The 15,635-nt window shown below is 44.2% G+C and overlaps 1 protein-coding gene across 1 annotated transcript in view; it reads right to left on the minus strand.

Moving 5' to 3' along the window:
* Window positions 1-523: 523 nt before the first annotated feature.
* SERINC5 (serine incorporator 5) overlaps window positions 524-15,635 on the minus strand; it is a 101,039-nt gene continuing 85,927 nt past the window's right edge. The window contains exons 9-12 of the mRNA XM_047730216.1: window positions 10,641-10,707; window positions 7,651-7,690; window positions 6,898-7,042; window positions 524-5,151 (exon numbers count right to left, since the gene is read on the minus strand). Of these exons, the coding sequence (XP_047586172.1) occupies window positions 5,004-5,151; window positions 6,898-7,042; window positions 7,651-7,690; window positions 10,641-10,707 (400 nt within the window). The 3' untranslated portion in view covers window positions 524-5,003. The remainder of the gene's footprint in view (window positions 5,152-6,897; window positions 7,043-7,650; window positions 7,691-10,640; window positions 10,708-15,635) is intronic.

The raw sequence follows: 15,635 nt of genomic DNA on the forward strand, positions 1-15,635 counted from the left end.
ACACAAAGACATTGTAACAAAAATAGCAATACTATACCATGCTACTAAAGAAAATTTTAAGAACCTACATGAATGAAAAATAACCCTAGATCAGAAGACTTAATGTTGTTATAATGTCAACTCTTTCCAAATTAGTCTAATGACACAATGCCATCCCCCTCAAGCCTAAATTTTCAAGGAAAATATAAAAGGCCTAGAAAAGCCAAATCTTGAAAAAGAAGACCCATGTTGGAACACTTCTACTACCTTCCTTAGAGACTTGCTATAATTCTCATATTTGAGAGAGTGTGGCACTAGCCTAAGAATAGGAAAAAGGAAGGAGCCCACAAAAGCTGTGGGGTGGGGGGAGTGAAGGAAACAAAAAAGTTGGGTTTTCATGTTTTTATTTTCACTATTAAGAATCAGAAAAGATTCTATGAGCTTGAGAGAAAGATGATTAACACCTGAAGGCAACATCTTTGGAAAATACCACCTGGAGGACTTCTAATTACAAAAAAACCCAAAAATCAAAACAACAGCAACGTAGTTTTCCATTTTAATTTTTATTAAAGTACAGAGTTAACAAGTTCCGAGTTTTCTACATAGGAAAAGACTGGTCAACTTCAGACACTTCATAGAAAAATTAGCATTCAAAAAACAAATATAAACCCACAGTTGCCTTTGTGACTCAAGGGAAGAAAATAACTTTTAAAAAAGTTACCAAAACTCTAACCATATCCAAGGCTATTATAAATTTCAAACAGTAAATTTATCACACATACTACATTTCAAATTCTAAATAGAGCAAAACATAAACCCATAATTCAGTTACAACTAGTTGTTTTGGAAAAGTTTTAAAAAATTAACAATGTTACAATTATAAAACTTTCGTAAAATTTTTTTTTTGCAAAAGTAAAAAAAGAACATAAATCTTTAATATAGGAAACCAAAACAATCCTCTTAAATTTCTTATAAATAACTCTCAAGACATATATTACACATCTGTTGCAAACTTTCTTCACCTGAGAGAACTTCCCAGGATCCTTCACCCAGAGGATTACCTTAAAGAGCTCTTCCTCATTTTACTCACATAAATATGACTAAACTCCTAAAGAAGCAGATTTGGACATATGTGGTTTTAATATATCCTTACCCAATTAAGTTTTTCTGAAGGAATTTTGTTTAATAACAAAAAACCCTCTTTGGTAAAAGCCAAATATTTCCCCCTTTCAAAATGAATGCCTCTGCAAATGATTTACTGAGGAAGAAAATTTTTAAAAGGTGAAGATCTCTAGAATGACCAGCGTTAGTTGGAAAGATCTATGTAAACAGCTCTCTAGCTCTGTAGCTCTCCAACATGAGAGAGCCCATCTCTGCCTGAAATGCAACACCGAGATGAATGTGTCTGAGGCTTTACAAGCATTGTAAAGAAGGCAGGAAACATGGTGACCTTAAGAAAAAAGCAGAGGGAGTTAGTCCTATTAGGAGAGTATCCTACAGAGAATTCCATGAGCTGAGGGACTCCTGCACTGTCCCTGATTAAGGAGGACCCAGTGTTCTCTCTGGACAGTCAGGGTCGTAGCCCAAGGTCACACCCTTCTTCATTATAGGTTAAAACTGATTTCATTTCCAAGAGGTGTAGAACACAAATATACACTGAAATGAAATGCTATTTAGAAAGGCAGTCAAAGGAGAAAAAAAGCCCAGGTGGCTTAAACAAAGGCTCTGGAATTCCCTTTGCAGGGTAACATGAAGCACCAATGGTGATAAACTTCTGGCTAAAATTAAATAAGTACATAATCTTAAATAGGCAGAGGGGGACAATAGGGGGGCGAGGGTGGGCATTAGCGCTACATGAAGGTCACCCAGAATGAAGGATCCTCTGAGGAACTGGAAATTTTAAAAAATGAGGTGTGGGGGCCCAACTGCTGGCCATTCCTGATGGGCACCAGAACCCCAAATCTCCGTAACCCCTCCGTCCAACAGCCCACATGCACACAGTCCTTCAACTCCAAGAAAGAGCCCCAAACACCTCTGGGGAACAATTCTTTCAAGCTATTTCCCAAGAACGGAGAGGACAAAAGCAAAACTCGCTAACCATTATTACAAAAAACTCAACCCAGTAAGGACCGAATCGGGTTTCCAAAAGCTTTTGACAGAAAAGTCTCCAGCCTTAACTCAGATAACCCATCTAGGTATACAGCAACATTCCCAGAAGAATCCCTTCCCCCACCTAGTGTTTTTACTCATGAAAATGAGAGGGGAAAATATTTCCATATCTAAGGAATAGCACAAAAGAAACATATACATAGTTTTTAAAAAAAATTTCTTTCGCATCACTAAAGGAGTCTGACCAGCAGCTACTGGGAATGTACTTTTTAAAATCATGTACAGAAAGGTGGAGGAAGCAAAATTATTTTAAAAAGAGATCAGTGAACTTATCCAATGAACAGCATCATTACAGCAACTGAAAGCAATTGACACAATTTTTCCAGTTTCTCAAATCACAATAGCAGGAGAATGTAGGTTCTTTATACCCACAAACATTAACTCATCACCTGAGTACTGTTTATAACAATTAATAATCATTAAAGTCAACTTATTTATATGCCCTCAGTCCTTCGAGTATATTCACATCTCTCCCATCGTTCAGATAAACTTGCTTCGATTCTGTTGAGGATAAAAATCACAGTGACCGCAACTCTAGGTCTTCCATCAGACTACACTTTAAGAAGAACTTTGGGTCACAAACTAATTTGAAGCAGCTGGTGAGCACGGTTTGGCTGGGCCAGCTGAAGAAGGAAACTCTGAGGGCCCTGCCACTGGCAACGAATGTCCTTTCCTTCCTGTTTCCCTAAGCTTCTTTCTGCAGGGGAAGCCTGCCAACAAAGGCCAGCCAAGGAACAGGAGCCTTGTCAGCTGGACCGTGACCTGCCCTGAGGCCAGTTCTCAAGTCACATAGTTGGCTGCCCAAAGCAGCTACACGCCGGCAGGAAGAAAACGCAATGAAACTAGCATCCCAGCTTTTGATGGGACTCTTCTCGAGGTCTTTCCTAAAGCCACTCTCGGCTTACTGCCCAGCGTCACCATGCTAGCCACTGCCACAGTTCCTGCCGGGGGCTCCCACACACAGCCCAGTCCCTCAACCTGTTCCCGACCCACAGAGCTCCCAGGCCGACGGGCTTAACACGGGCTGCGTGTGACGGCTTTCCATTCTGTGACGCCAGAGGACCTTTCAACTGCCAAGCTCGAAGAGCTTCTGGCCTAAAATAAGAAATTGGATAAAGTTTGCAAAACAAGGCTCTCACTCATAGACGAGTGCCTTTCAAAACGGAATCTCAAACATGAGAAATAAGGCAAGATTCTAGAAGAATTCGTCCACTGAAGTTGTCTCCCCGCTTGTGTTCCTGGGAGGAGGGCAAAGGAGCAGAAATGAAGAATCTAATTCTCCAGGCCAGCATTTTGGCACACTGAGACCCGATTCTGCCCAACTGGGCAGGATAAACAAAGGACAGGCCAAGTATCTCTATTCTCAGACCCTCTGTGCCAGAGAGCTCGAGAGGACCCTCTCCACCCTTACAGGGCACTCACAGGAGCCTCAGCACTACATCTCCACTGGGGTCCCTGACGGACTTTCTGCTGAGAAAACTCTTCCCTGACTGAAGACAGACATCAACACTGAACATGAGTATCTTCTTGGGCAGCTGCATAAAGTCAAATCTCTTACGAGGATTACTTTACAAGTTTGTATTTTTGGAAATCTCTGTGGATGTTGCTTATGGCTTAATTAAATACCCACCTCCCCACTACCCATCCCCCAGCCCCCAACCCCCCATCGTTTCTTTTAAGTATATTTGGCCACTTCGACAACTTGTACAATAGGCCTTATCTGGTCAGCCCAGTTTGACGTGCTGCTTGGAATCCTCACCTCAGCAAATTTACTCCAAAAACCACAGTAAGTATTATCATTCACATTCCAGATCCAGGAAACAAGAGCCCTTATGCTTTTATAACTTCAAAGGCCTCGAGGTGGAAAAGAAACTGGCTGACTTTCACAAAAAAAGAGAGGTGCCGTGGGCTTCGGTCAAGAAGCGACTTTTCAGGTAAGGTCCTAGAGTACTGTTAAAATTAATAGTAGAAACAAGTAAGAACGATAGCCTTCCACCGTTCAGGCAAAGAAAACAACATGGATATTGTTCTATAATCATGTGAACACCACCACAAACAGGAGTCATGATTATTGCCGGAACTCGGATCAGGAACGAATAGTACAGTGGGGGAACCACACGGTAATGACGGCAAATTGTGCTTTTTCACATTATAGCAAAGACAGCGAGGCCAGACAGGATGGGGGACCTCTGGGAAGGGCAAGGGTAGAGAGTGAAGTTGTGATTCCCAGCACCACAGCTTCAAAGGGAAACGTCTGGGGACCAGGAGGAAACAGCACAAGGGTGGAGTTCAAAGCAGGTGCTTCCTCTTGTACCCTATAAATACCAAGTAGCTGGGGGCAGCAGGACAAGTGCTGGCTGCAGAGCCCGCTGCAGACGAGGGTCCCGACTGAGGTGCATGACAGAGGTCTGCATTCTGTCAGGGGCTGAGGGCTTGAGATTTTGGCAAGTTTTTCTATTCCAAGGATAAGAATGACAAGGGCAGATTTATCCCTGTTGTGCCCCAAACTCTGTTTTGGTAAAAAAAAAAAAAAAAAAATACAGAAGGAAAATACTAGCCTAATTTCTATTCCAGTTTTTAGGGCTAAGACACATACAAAATATATTATCCCTCAGGATCAGCTTGGTTGATTTGAATTTCAATTCTTTTGGAGTAAAATGGTTCTTTCTCTTGATTTTCCAAATTAAAAAGTCAATCAGGTGATTTTTTTTTTCCCCCTCTGAAAGCCTTTTTCAGACTCACTCAAACCAGCCAGAGGATGCCAGCTTTTCACAAAGCACCAGTCATGGCTCAGACCCCTGGGACACTTCTTCAAAGCATGTCACTTCCAACCGGCAGGCCGGCTCAGGTTCTCCTCACACGGAGAACTGCCGAGAGGGACAGCAGAGGGGAGCGACCAGGGTCGCCAGGTATAAGAGCACACACATCCAGCAAGAGGCCATCTTGACCCAGAAGATGGACCAGCTTCCGCTGAAGAAGGTTTCGATGTTGGCACTTTCATAGCTGTGGAAACAAGAGCCAACTGTTGTCAGAGCAAGAAGAGAACGGGCAGAGGGGAGGTCTCTTCCAGAAGGGGTCTCCCTGCTCCCATAGTCTCCAGTCTTTCTGTTGTTCTGTTTTATTTTCTTTTTTCTAACAGCTCGATTCAGATACGACTCACATTATTTAAAGTGTACACCATCTCCCCACCTCCTTCCAGCCCCTGGCATTCACTGATCTACTTGACTTTCTGTCTCTCTGGATTCGCCTATTCCGGATATTTCATATAAATGGAATCATGTAGCCCTCTTGTGACTGGTTTTTAAGATTTATTCATGTTGTAGCATGGATCAATACTTGATTCCTTTTTATTGCTGAGTATTATTCTACTGTATGGAGATAACGTATTTTGTTTATCCATTCATCAGCTAATAGCCATTTGGGAGGTTTCTACTTTTTGTCTGTTGTAAGTGATGCTACTATCAACGTGTGTGTAGAAGTTTCTGTGTGACCACACTTCTTCTTCCTGTTGGGAATATACCTGGGATTCGAACAGCCAGATCCTACCATAACTGTGTTTAACATTTTGAGGAACTGCCAAAGTGTTTTCCAAAGTGGCTGCACCGTGTTTACGATCCTAGCAGGAGTTTTTGTAAAATATTCTAATTTTTCCCATATTCTTGACAACATCTGTTATTTTCTGCCTTATTAATTATAGGCCCCTCCATCAAGCTTGCCATGCCAAAACTTGCCAGGAATTACCAAAGCATTAGATGCATTGGGGATGCATTAGAAGCTTCCTCCTCCTCTCTTCTTCCTAGGATATTCTGGAAAAAATCTCCCCGACGAAGCCTTCTGCTGGCCCCAGCATCCCCAAGCCCCACCTGGTATTCCTCATTCCTCTTCCTCTTTTTTCTCCCTAATAGTCAGTGCCATCTGCCTACTGCATTTGGATCACAGGCTGTCTCCTCCACTAGATTATAAGCCAGCCATTTATAAAGGGGCAGCATGTAGGAACTGCTTGGATAGTTGCTGCGTGAATGGATAAAATAAAGCACAATGAGCCTAAATGTCTATCCCATGCATATTCTGAGTTATAACACAAAACTGATTCAGTGAAAAATGATCCAAAAAGAATTAAAAAGAATTTCTATGTAGTGACAGGGAAAGTGAGATCCATCATGGATTACCAAGTTTAAAAGACAAAACAAAGCAAAAGAAAAAAAAAAAAAAGCTCAAGGGGAAACACATATAATTGTATCTATGTTTTAAAGATTGCACAGGCTTGGGGGCTTCTGGGAGACTCAGTTGTTAAAGGGCTGCCTTTGGCTCAGGTCAGGATCCCTGGGTCCTGGGATCGAGCCCCACATCAGGCTCCCTGCTGGGCAGGAAGCCTGCTTCTCCCTCTCCCACTCCCACTGCTTGCATTCTCCCTCTCGCTGTCTGTCAAATAAATAAATAAAATCTTTTTAAAAAATCGCACAGGCTTGTAAATGCACAGAAAAGGAATGAAGGAATATGTGCTACCATAGCACGGGTTGTGGGGCATGAGGATCAGGAAGTCCCAGGATTAAAAGCATGTCTGCAGACTGTTGAGACCCCAGGACTGTTTCCGTGTAGGTGAGAATAGCAGGACTTGGAGAAGAGTTAAATGACTCCAGGAGATTGGATCTGGGACTCAGTGTGGCTCCCAGCACTTAAAGAACAGGGCTTAACTTGATTGTCTAACGACTGTCCCTTCTTAAATGTCTAAGACAATGGGCCACTCACTTGAACCAACTGGTGACGGTCATCATCACATAGAGGGAAGCCAAAAAGAACACGAAGTGGAAATAGGAGTAGCTATACACGGTGCCTCTCTTCTCATCATAAATGACCCGCGGTCCCTCCTTCACGTTCTGCTGCTCTTCAGTGTCTGTGAGGCACAAAGCGAGCGCAAGCTCATTGAGTGGACACATGCACGCCTGCTGCCCCCGCAGAGCCACGCTCACTCATTTCCACCCCAGGGGCTGGTGAGTAAAGAAAGATGGCAGAAGCCATGTGTAGCCTCAGGCGATTTCATCCACACCCTCTGTGCAGAACCCTCACCCACCCCCAGGACCGTTCTGCACAGGGTAAGTTTCCCAACCTCACATTCATTTGAACAGAGCAGAAGAGAGCCCATATAAATGGAAAACCCATGCTCAGCTCAGAGGGAAGTGAAAGGGCATGACATGTGTTTTCAAGTCCCAGGATGCTCCAGTCCAAGAAAGAAAGAAGTTAAAGCAGAGAAATTTTCAAAATTTTCATTCCTTTGGAAAATGTACTCCCTCCTCTAAGTCTCACTTAGAATTTACCTTACATATGAGCCGGCCAGAATACCAACATGAATACAGCCAGCGATCGATCGCTCAGAAAGAATGTGAAAGTAGAGCAACAGTATACCAGCTCTGGAAGAAAACCTTCCTCTTACCATTCAAGTTATCCGGGTGTGAATCCCAAACACCTACAGACTAGAGCATGGGAGGGAGGTTGTCTACTTACCCTCTCCATCAGGGCCGAAGCAAAAGCAACAGCGGGCTACCTGCAAAGGCAAAACCCAACAGCGTCAGGTGGCGTTTCTACCGTCAGGAAGGCACGAAGGCCATCCCTGTGCTGTGTCAAGCCCTCCGTGCGAACCCGAGGCCAGGCTCGGAACTGCGCTCATGGACCCCTTTCAAAGGATCTGATTAAGCATCTGTTCTTCCCAAGTGCTTCAGTGCTGGTGACAGGAAACAGACACGGAGGTGAGCCACCCAGGTCCCCTTGAGCGGTGCTCACTTAGTGCTCACTCAGCTCCCTGGGAGTGTTGGGCACAGCCTCTAGATGGCAGCTCCCAGGCGTTCCCTCAGCCACAGGGCCAGCCTTCTCAGGCAACCCATGCTGAACTGGCTGCTTGAGGCAGGGAGGTAGAGGTGCAGCCACTGACCCTTGGCGACAGCTCTGATGGGTCATATCTGCTCTGGGGCACTGAAGGGGTCAACAGAGGCTTTGTCCCACCTCTGGGGCCTTTTAACTTCGCCCAATCTTGCCTCCTTCCCTTCCACCAATGTTGATCCCTAAGGGACACCCTGCACCTCAACTCTGCCTTGGCAGCTGCTTCTGGAAAACTCAGCCTGAAACACAAGGTGAACAAGACTGGTCCCCCCGCCACAGAACTCATTCCTGGTGACGATTTGCTATACTTGCTAGGTGTGGGAGACAGTGGAGCTGGCAGAATCAGAAATGGCCAAGCTAAGAGGTCTGGAAGCAGGAGGTCCGCCTACATTGCCGAAGAAATCAGGCTGCTCAACTACCTGTCTCTACAGAGGCAGAGGTGCTGGGGACCGGGTTGGATGGAGGGGATACTTTCCTTTGAAGAGTCTCTGGCACCTTTTAAATTTTGTACCATGTTTCTGACCTAGTCAAAATAATAAACTAATAAAAAACTGGATTACGAAAAATTAATACATGATTTCAGAAAGGCTCTGGTAACCAGAGTAAGAAACATTACACGTTGGGGCACCCGGGTGGCTCAGTGGGTTGGGTGTCTGCCTTCGACTCAGGTCATGATCTTAGGGTCCTGGGATCGAGCCCTGCATTGGGCTCTCTGCTCAGCAGGGAATCAGGATCCTTGCTTCTCCCTCTGCCCTTCCCCCGCTCATGGTTTTTCTCTCTCTTTCTCAAATAAATAAAATCTTAAACAAACAATTAAAAAGGAACATTCTACATAGCAAGACCTGCTGGGAAGTGCTGGGTCCTTGGCACTCTCAGGCTGACAGTATTTGTACTGGAAAGAACAGAGAGCCAGGGACAAGGACATAGGAGCTCCAGCCTATATGCCGCAAGGCCAAACCCCTGTTTCCCTACTACATCAGGGACACTTCTAATAGAGGGAATGGACTCGACAGAATCTTGGATCAGGTGACACAGTCTAAGATCCACTAATCACGCAAGGGGCTCAAGACATGGTATCCTGGGGTCCTGGTTCTTCTGAAACTTAACTTAGCATAAGAAACTACTAACTCTCTCTTTCAAAGGTATATCCTGCGAAACCTGATACAAAGGAGAGCAAACCAACTTCCGTTTTGCATGCTCTCCAGTTCAGAAGAAAACACTGGGACACTTTCCTTAGCACGAGAATAAAAACATCCTCTTTAGTCTAACTTGGGGACGTGCTATTCTTCGCGCTTGCGCTCTGCACAATAGGGATATTGAAGCCACTGCGCACAACCCCAGCCAGCAGGTGGTCACCCGGTCGTGGTGAGAACAAACGCGTCCCTTCTAGAGACCCTTCTCTTCTGTGTAGGAAGCAGTAACCTATTCAGACTCAGCAGAGCCTTCTCCTTTTTTAAGGGACAGAAAGAGCCGTTGAATGCTGCTGGCAGCCTGACAACCCTTCATAATGTTCACTGTCTCCAGGTCAGGTGCAGGAGAGACCGTCCCCACAGCCCCAGCTGCAGAGAAGAGTGTCTGTATCTGGACACATACCAGGGCTCCTCCATCCGGGGAAAGCTCTGAGGACATGGCAAGGGGGGGGTGGAGGGCTGGGGGTCAGGCGAGGTCTGCAGCAGGGCTGGGAGCCGGCACTGAGCTCTCACAGCAGAGTTCGGGAACATGGACTCAGGAGCCAGGGTGCCCAGGTCACAGTGCCAGCAAATCAGAAGCTTAAATAACTTTTCTGTCTCTCCCTTCTGTTTAAACAGAGTTTATAAAGCCCTTACTGGGTTTTTACAGGGTTGAAATGCGATCACAAATACAGTGCTTAGAACAGCGCCTGGCACGTAACAAGTGCTGTGAAGTCTCAGCCATTATTGGAACCCTGTGTTCCTTCCATCCCTGGGGTCAGCCTTTTCCTGGCTGCCTCCACGGGATTAGCCCTTTTCTGACCTTGATGGATGTTCCAAGGGCCTCTGCAAAAGACTGTGGCACAAGTAAGGAAGTGACAGGCTTTCTGCTAACCAAAAGGTATCTACTGCTAAGCCCCCTGATTCTCTGGACCTCTACTGCTCCCAGGTCCTTACCCAGAAATGCCCACCTGACCGAACCGATGCAATGAGACAAGCTAACGTGTAGACAATGCTCAGCAGTGTGGCAGGGAGGGATGCTCGTTCCTTCCTTTCTGTGTTATACCTGTCTGTGGCCTTCATACACAGCATGACCGTAAGGTTATGTGTAATAGCTGTTCTGGAGAAGAATGGACTAGAAGTTAACACACACACGCACACACACACTCCATTATGACAGGAGGAAAACACAGAGAGCAGCCCAACAAAGCAACCCAGAGGGGGAGCAAGGCCACACTAGAGGCTGATTCTGTTGGATGAAAATCAAAGATTCATTTTAATCCCATCGTCTCTACATTATTTTTTTCTGTACAAAAATTGTGTTCTTTCCTGAGGAGAAAAATGGGATCATGGAATGCAGATCAATAAAGACACAAACACACAGAAAGAGCCTTCCTGAAAAATGGGTCTTCTGAGATGAAGTAGGGCTAGGGAGGGAAATGAACTTACTTCCAGTTCTGGAGCTGCGTATCGCCCCTGCAAAGCATCAGAACTTGACCTTGTTGTCGATGTCAAGCTAAGAAACAAACACACACATTATATTCCGTCCAAGGAAGGGCAGAGCCCCTTGGCCAGTGCTCTCATGAGAGGCTCATGGTGTCCAGCTCTGGCTCCTTAAAAAGAATTGTCTATTTCAAAATTCCGCTTTACTCCAAAACTGACAGACCAATTCTACAGTTGTCTTTTTACACAGATTGCATTAGATCATTCTAAGCAAGAGAAGTTTGTCAATAAAGAGATAAGGTATCTTTTGGTCCTATCATCTTGATTTTCACCTCTCCTCCCTCAAAACACCAAGCCAAAAGGATTTTCTGATTTCCATTTTATGTTTCTACAACTTTTGATTAGTCTCACTTAGAAGGGATCAAAACCAATGAAAGAACCCAGAGATGGCATTAAAACAAAAAAGGCAAAGGCATGGAAAGCAAAGGTCACAGTTATTTACTATGATAATCAGCCTTTGGCAGAACAAGGTTTTCTGTTCAGAAATTCAACAGACTAGCTATCAGTGTGATTAGGAAAAAAAAAAAAAAATTCTTCTCGCCACTCTCCCTATACCCAGAGAGTAAAATATTATAAAATCTGGCTTATAGGGGTGAAAGAGGTATTTCTTTTGGGGGGAAAAAGGGAACATTTTAAGCAAACAGAAATATATATAACACTCAGGGTTCCAGCTAACTCTGTAAGTTCATTTAGCAAATATTTACTGAAGGCCGGCCATGTGTCAGGCCCTGTTCCAAGCCCTGGGGACTCAGTGAAAAAGACAACAGTCTCTAACCTCTGGCATCCTCTGTCCCAGCCTGGGGGTAGGTGGGGGGTGTGGCCATGGGAGAAGCAGGAATTAGCAGACTGGTTTCAACCAAATAAACCCCATGAGGCAACACTGCCTTCTCTGCTCATTCTCATCCTCCTTCTCAAAGACAGAAGAGATCAATGAAATGCAAATAAACAATAAAAAGCCTTCCGCACAAAAAGGTCCTCTGGGATCCAAGCACACTGCTTCCTTTGTGGGCCACTAAGTCCAATAGCATCACTTTCACTTCTGCGAGATGGGATGCTGATCTAGGCCCAACCACTCCTGCTTCCTGACTTCAAGCCTTGTCAGAGGAATTTTAGAGATACTTTCCAATGGCGGTACACCCAAGAAACACATTCCCCTCGCTCCTGCATGTAAAAGCGTGCTGTATTTTCAGCATGTGAGTTATGATTTAATAGTGTATCATTTCTGTGGAGGAAAATGTAACTTCTTAGAAAGAGATCAATTTTTTCTCCAATTTTCACCTAAAGGATGGTATTCTTTCTTTAAAAGCATTAGAATAAATACTGTACTTTTGCAAATTCTTTGGAATAAAATGGTTTCAAGAACAACAAAGCTTTTGATTCTGGCACCTCTGCCAACTTACTTCCATCGTCAGAGAGCACTGAATGGGGAAGCTTTTGTTCTTTTTTCTAAATACCTATATTCAATTACTCAGCAATCAAAAAGAGCAGGATCTTGCCATTTGCAACAATGTGGATGAAACTAGAGCGTATTATGCTAAGTGAAATAAATCAGAAAAGACAATTATCATATGATCTCACTCATTATGGGAATTTAAGAAACAAAACAGTGGATCATAGGGGAAGGGAAGGAAAAATAAAATGGGATGAAACCAGAGAGGGAGATAAACATAAGAGACTCTTAACTCTAGGAAACAAACTGAGGGCTGCTAGAGGGGAAGTTGGTGGGGGGATGGGGTAACCGGGTAATGGGCAATGAGGAGGGTGTGTAATGTAATGAGCAATGGGTGTTACATACGACTGATGAATCACTGACCTCTACCTCTGAAACTAATAACACACTATATATTAATTAATTGAATTTAGTTTTAAAAACAAATAAATACCTGCATTCAGTTCATCATTAATGACAGAGAACTTCTACAAGTAAGATGCCATTATAAAATACTATTATAATTCAGTCATGGTCTTTACCCATAAAATACTCTTCTTGGAATTAACAAGGACACACTGTTTTTCCAAACTCCTTAAAAGCTTAGGAAATTCTTATTGTCTGCACTCTATTACTCAGACCCCTCTGTTTGGTGAGTGCAAGACACTTTGCTAAACAACAACTCCTGGATTATGCAGAAGCTCTTCCCTTCCAGGGATAAGGCAAGAGCAACTTTCACCCATTGCTTCTTGTGTGGTGCGGAAGGACAATGACCACATTTGGTTGGGACAGAGCTTCACTGTACAGACAAGTCATAGCCCGTTGACTATCTCTAGGCCCCACTCACAAGAATCCAGCAGTGTCTTGAAGCTATTGCGAAAAGCAAAAAAATTGTCTCCCGTCTGCCCATCCCCCCACCATCACTGCCATGCCTAGGGCCTCTTCTGTATTGGCAGAATGATTCAAAATGCAGGTGGCCCTCCACACCTGCTTCAGCTGCTTTTGGAATTGGCCAAACTCTCCTAGATCAAAGAAAATCTCTAGAGAACAGGTCCAGACTTTCCTGTTGGGAGACCACGGATTCTCCTCCCTGACAAACTTACAGGGCCCTCGGGAGATCTCATGACTAGTCCCACCCTTTGTGTGAAGTTCAGTTATGTCCCCGATGCACAGTATAACTGGTGACTCACAGCTCCCAAAGGAGATGACAGTCCTATGTGAACTGAGGGGGGAGGCCTGGCCATGTCCCTAACGTACAGCCAGGAAGATTTCTATCTGGTAGGTGAGGGAGCAGCAGGATTCTCAAAATAAAGCTTGTATATTCCTTCTTCATTTTTTTTTTTTCTTAACTTGTCCTCCTTTCTTAAATAAAGGTAGCAGACACAGAACGCACCAAAAGGACAGACACCATGATTTGCCAACTCTTCTTGGTTTAAGCCAATCTTCTCTCCAATTCTCTTACCAACCATGTCCTTATTTCTACCCGGTTGGCCTTATTGCCATGAATGTTTCATTTTGAATTAGCAAATTGTTTCACATTTAATAAGAATTCTCAGTTTTTCTCATTTCAAATTCAAATTCCTAAACATTTAAATAATAAATAATTATTTTTCTCATAAGCATGGTTAAAACTGAAATAGCTGGGGCCATTTTATAGCACAAATACCTTCTTTTTTTTTTTTTTTTTAAAGATTTTATTTATTTATTTGTCAGGGACAGAGGGAGAGAGAGCGAGCGAGCACAGGCAGACAGAGAGGCAGGCAGAGGCAGAGGGAGAAGCAGATTCCCTGCCCAGCAAGGAGCCCGATGTGGGACTCGATCCCAGGACGCTGGGATCATGACCTGAGCCGAAGGCAGCCGCTTAACCAACTGAGCCACCCAGGCGTCCCACACACATACCTTCTAATAATAAAATGAGGCAAGGCACCCAGCTTATCGTTGAACCTCAGTGAAAGACCTTACTCCAAACAATCCCAGGGGGAAAAACTACTTTGAACCTGCCTCTCTCCCAGCACCCTGGCACAGGAGACTCAAGGAGAGGGTCCCTGAGACTAGGAGTAGAGAATCACAGAAATAGGCTCTATGCTCTTCAGTTTCCTTTTGATGTACAATGACGGAACTGAGGCTCCCTCACTGACTCCAGGATCCTGCCTGGCTGAACGGTGTGAACTTGAAGCCAACAAAATAACAATTTCAATCAAAATCTAAAGACCAAGGAGAGAATTAAGGAATAGTTTAGTGGAGGCTGGGACCTAAGGTGTGTCAGGGGGATGGACCTATACAAAGGCCATTAGGGAACCCCTGCCTGGAGTCCAAGCTGTGATACTTCTTCATAGCAGTAATGCCTGAGGACAACAGAAGGGGCGTCTAGAGAAAGAGTGGCCTCAGCTAAAAAGCCAGGGAGTAGGTACAGGTTGAGCCGTTCCTTCAAGCTAAGACAGCAAAGATAAAACATACTCAGAGTGAGCGCCCCAGAAGCAGGACTTGGGACAGAGAACAGAAACTGAGCGCGGAGGCCAGCAAGGGAGTCTCCTAAAGAAGCAGATAAGGAGATCACACAGTAAGCCTTCTAGGAGCTTACAAAAAAGTTAACCCCAAACATAAGCAACCTTGGGACTTACGGTAACAACATGTAATGTTCACCCTATGCAGTCTTTAGGCTTCCTACAATTTCTCTCACAAATTCTAGATATTCCTGGGGTGGACAGCTGACTCAGTCAGAAGAGCATACAACTCTTCATCTGGGGGTTGTGAGTTCAACCCCATATCAGGTGTAGAGATCACTTAAAAAATAAAATCTTAAAAAAAAAAAAAAAGGAAAGGAAAAAAATTCTAGAAATTCCTTAAAAAAAAAAAAAAATGGGGCACCTGGGTGGCTCAGTTAGTTAAGTGTCTGCCTTAGGCTCAGTCATGATCCCAGGGTCTTGGGATCGAGTCCAGCATTGGGCTCCTTGCTCAGTGGGGAGCCTGCTTCTCCCTCTCCCTCTGCCTACTGCTCCCCTGCTTGTGCACACATGCTCTCTCTCAAATAAATCAATAAAATCTTTAAAAACATATATTAAAAATACATAGTTGTATCTACATATATAGAAAAAAATCACCACTGTTTTATGGTGAGGTACCATGTCTCTTGTTTGTTTTTATATCACTAAAAAAAACTCTACAGATATTTGACAGAATAAAATGGTCTGTTTTTGTGGGCTGTGGAATGCCTAATCACACATGAGAAAAAGTGTTTGCTGCTTGGATGAAACAGGGCTGCGATTTGCTATAAATCTCTCAGTGGAAAGATGGCAGTGATTCTACTTCATGGGCTGACAGACCTGCCACGTGGTGTTACTTTGCAGCACGGAATTTTCACCCTGTCAGATTTTCACTGCCACTCTTGAGTGAGAGATGAGAAAGAAAACCTCACCTCTTTCGGAATTTAGAGGCTCCACAGTGGAGGCTGGTAGAACTGGTTTGATATTCCCCAAAGATAACAATTTTCAAAGCCGACCGTAGCTACTTGG

Source organism: Lutra lutra, chromosome 5 (genome assembly GCF_902655055.1).
Source record: "Lutra lutra chromosome 5, mLutLut1.2, whole genome shotgun sequence".
NCBI classification, from domain to species: Eukaryota; Metazoa; Chordata; class Mammalia; order Carnivora; family Mustelidae; genus Lutra; species Lutra lutra.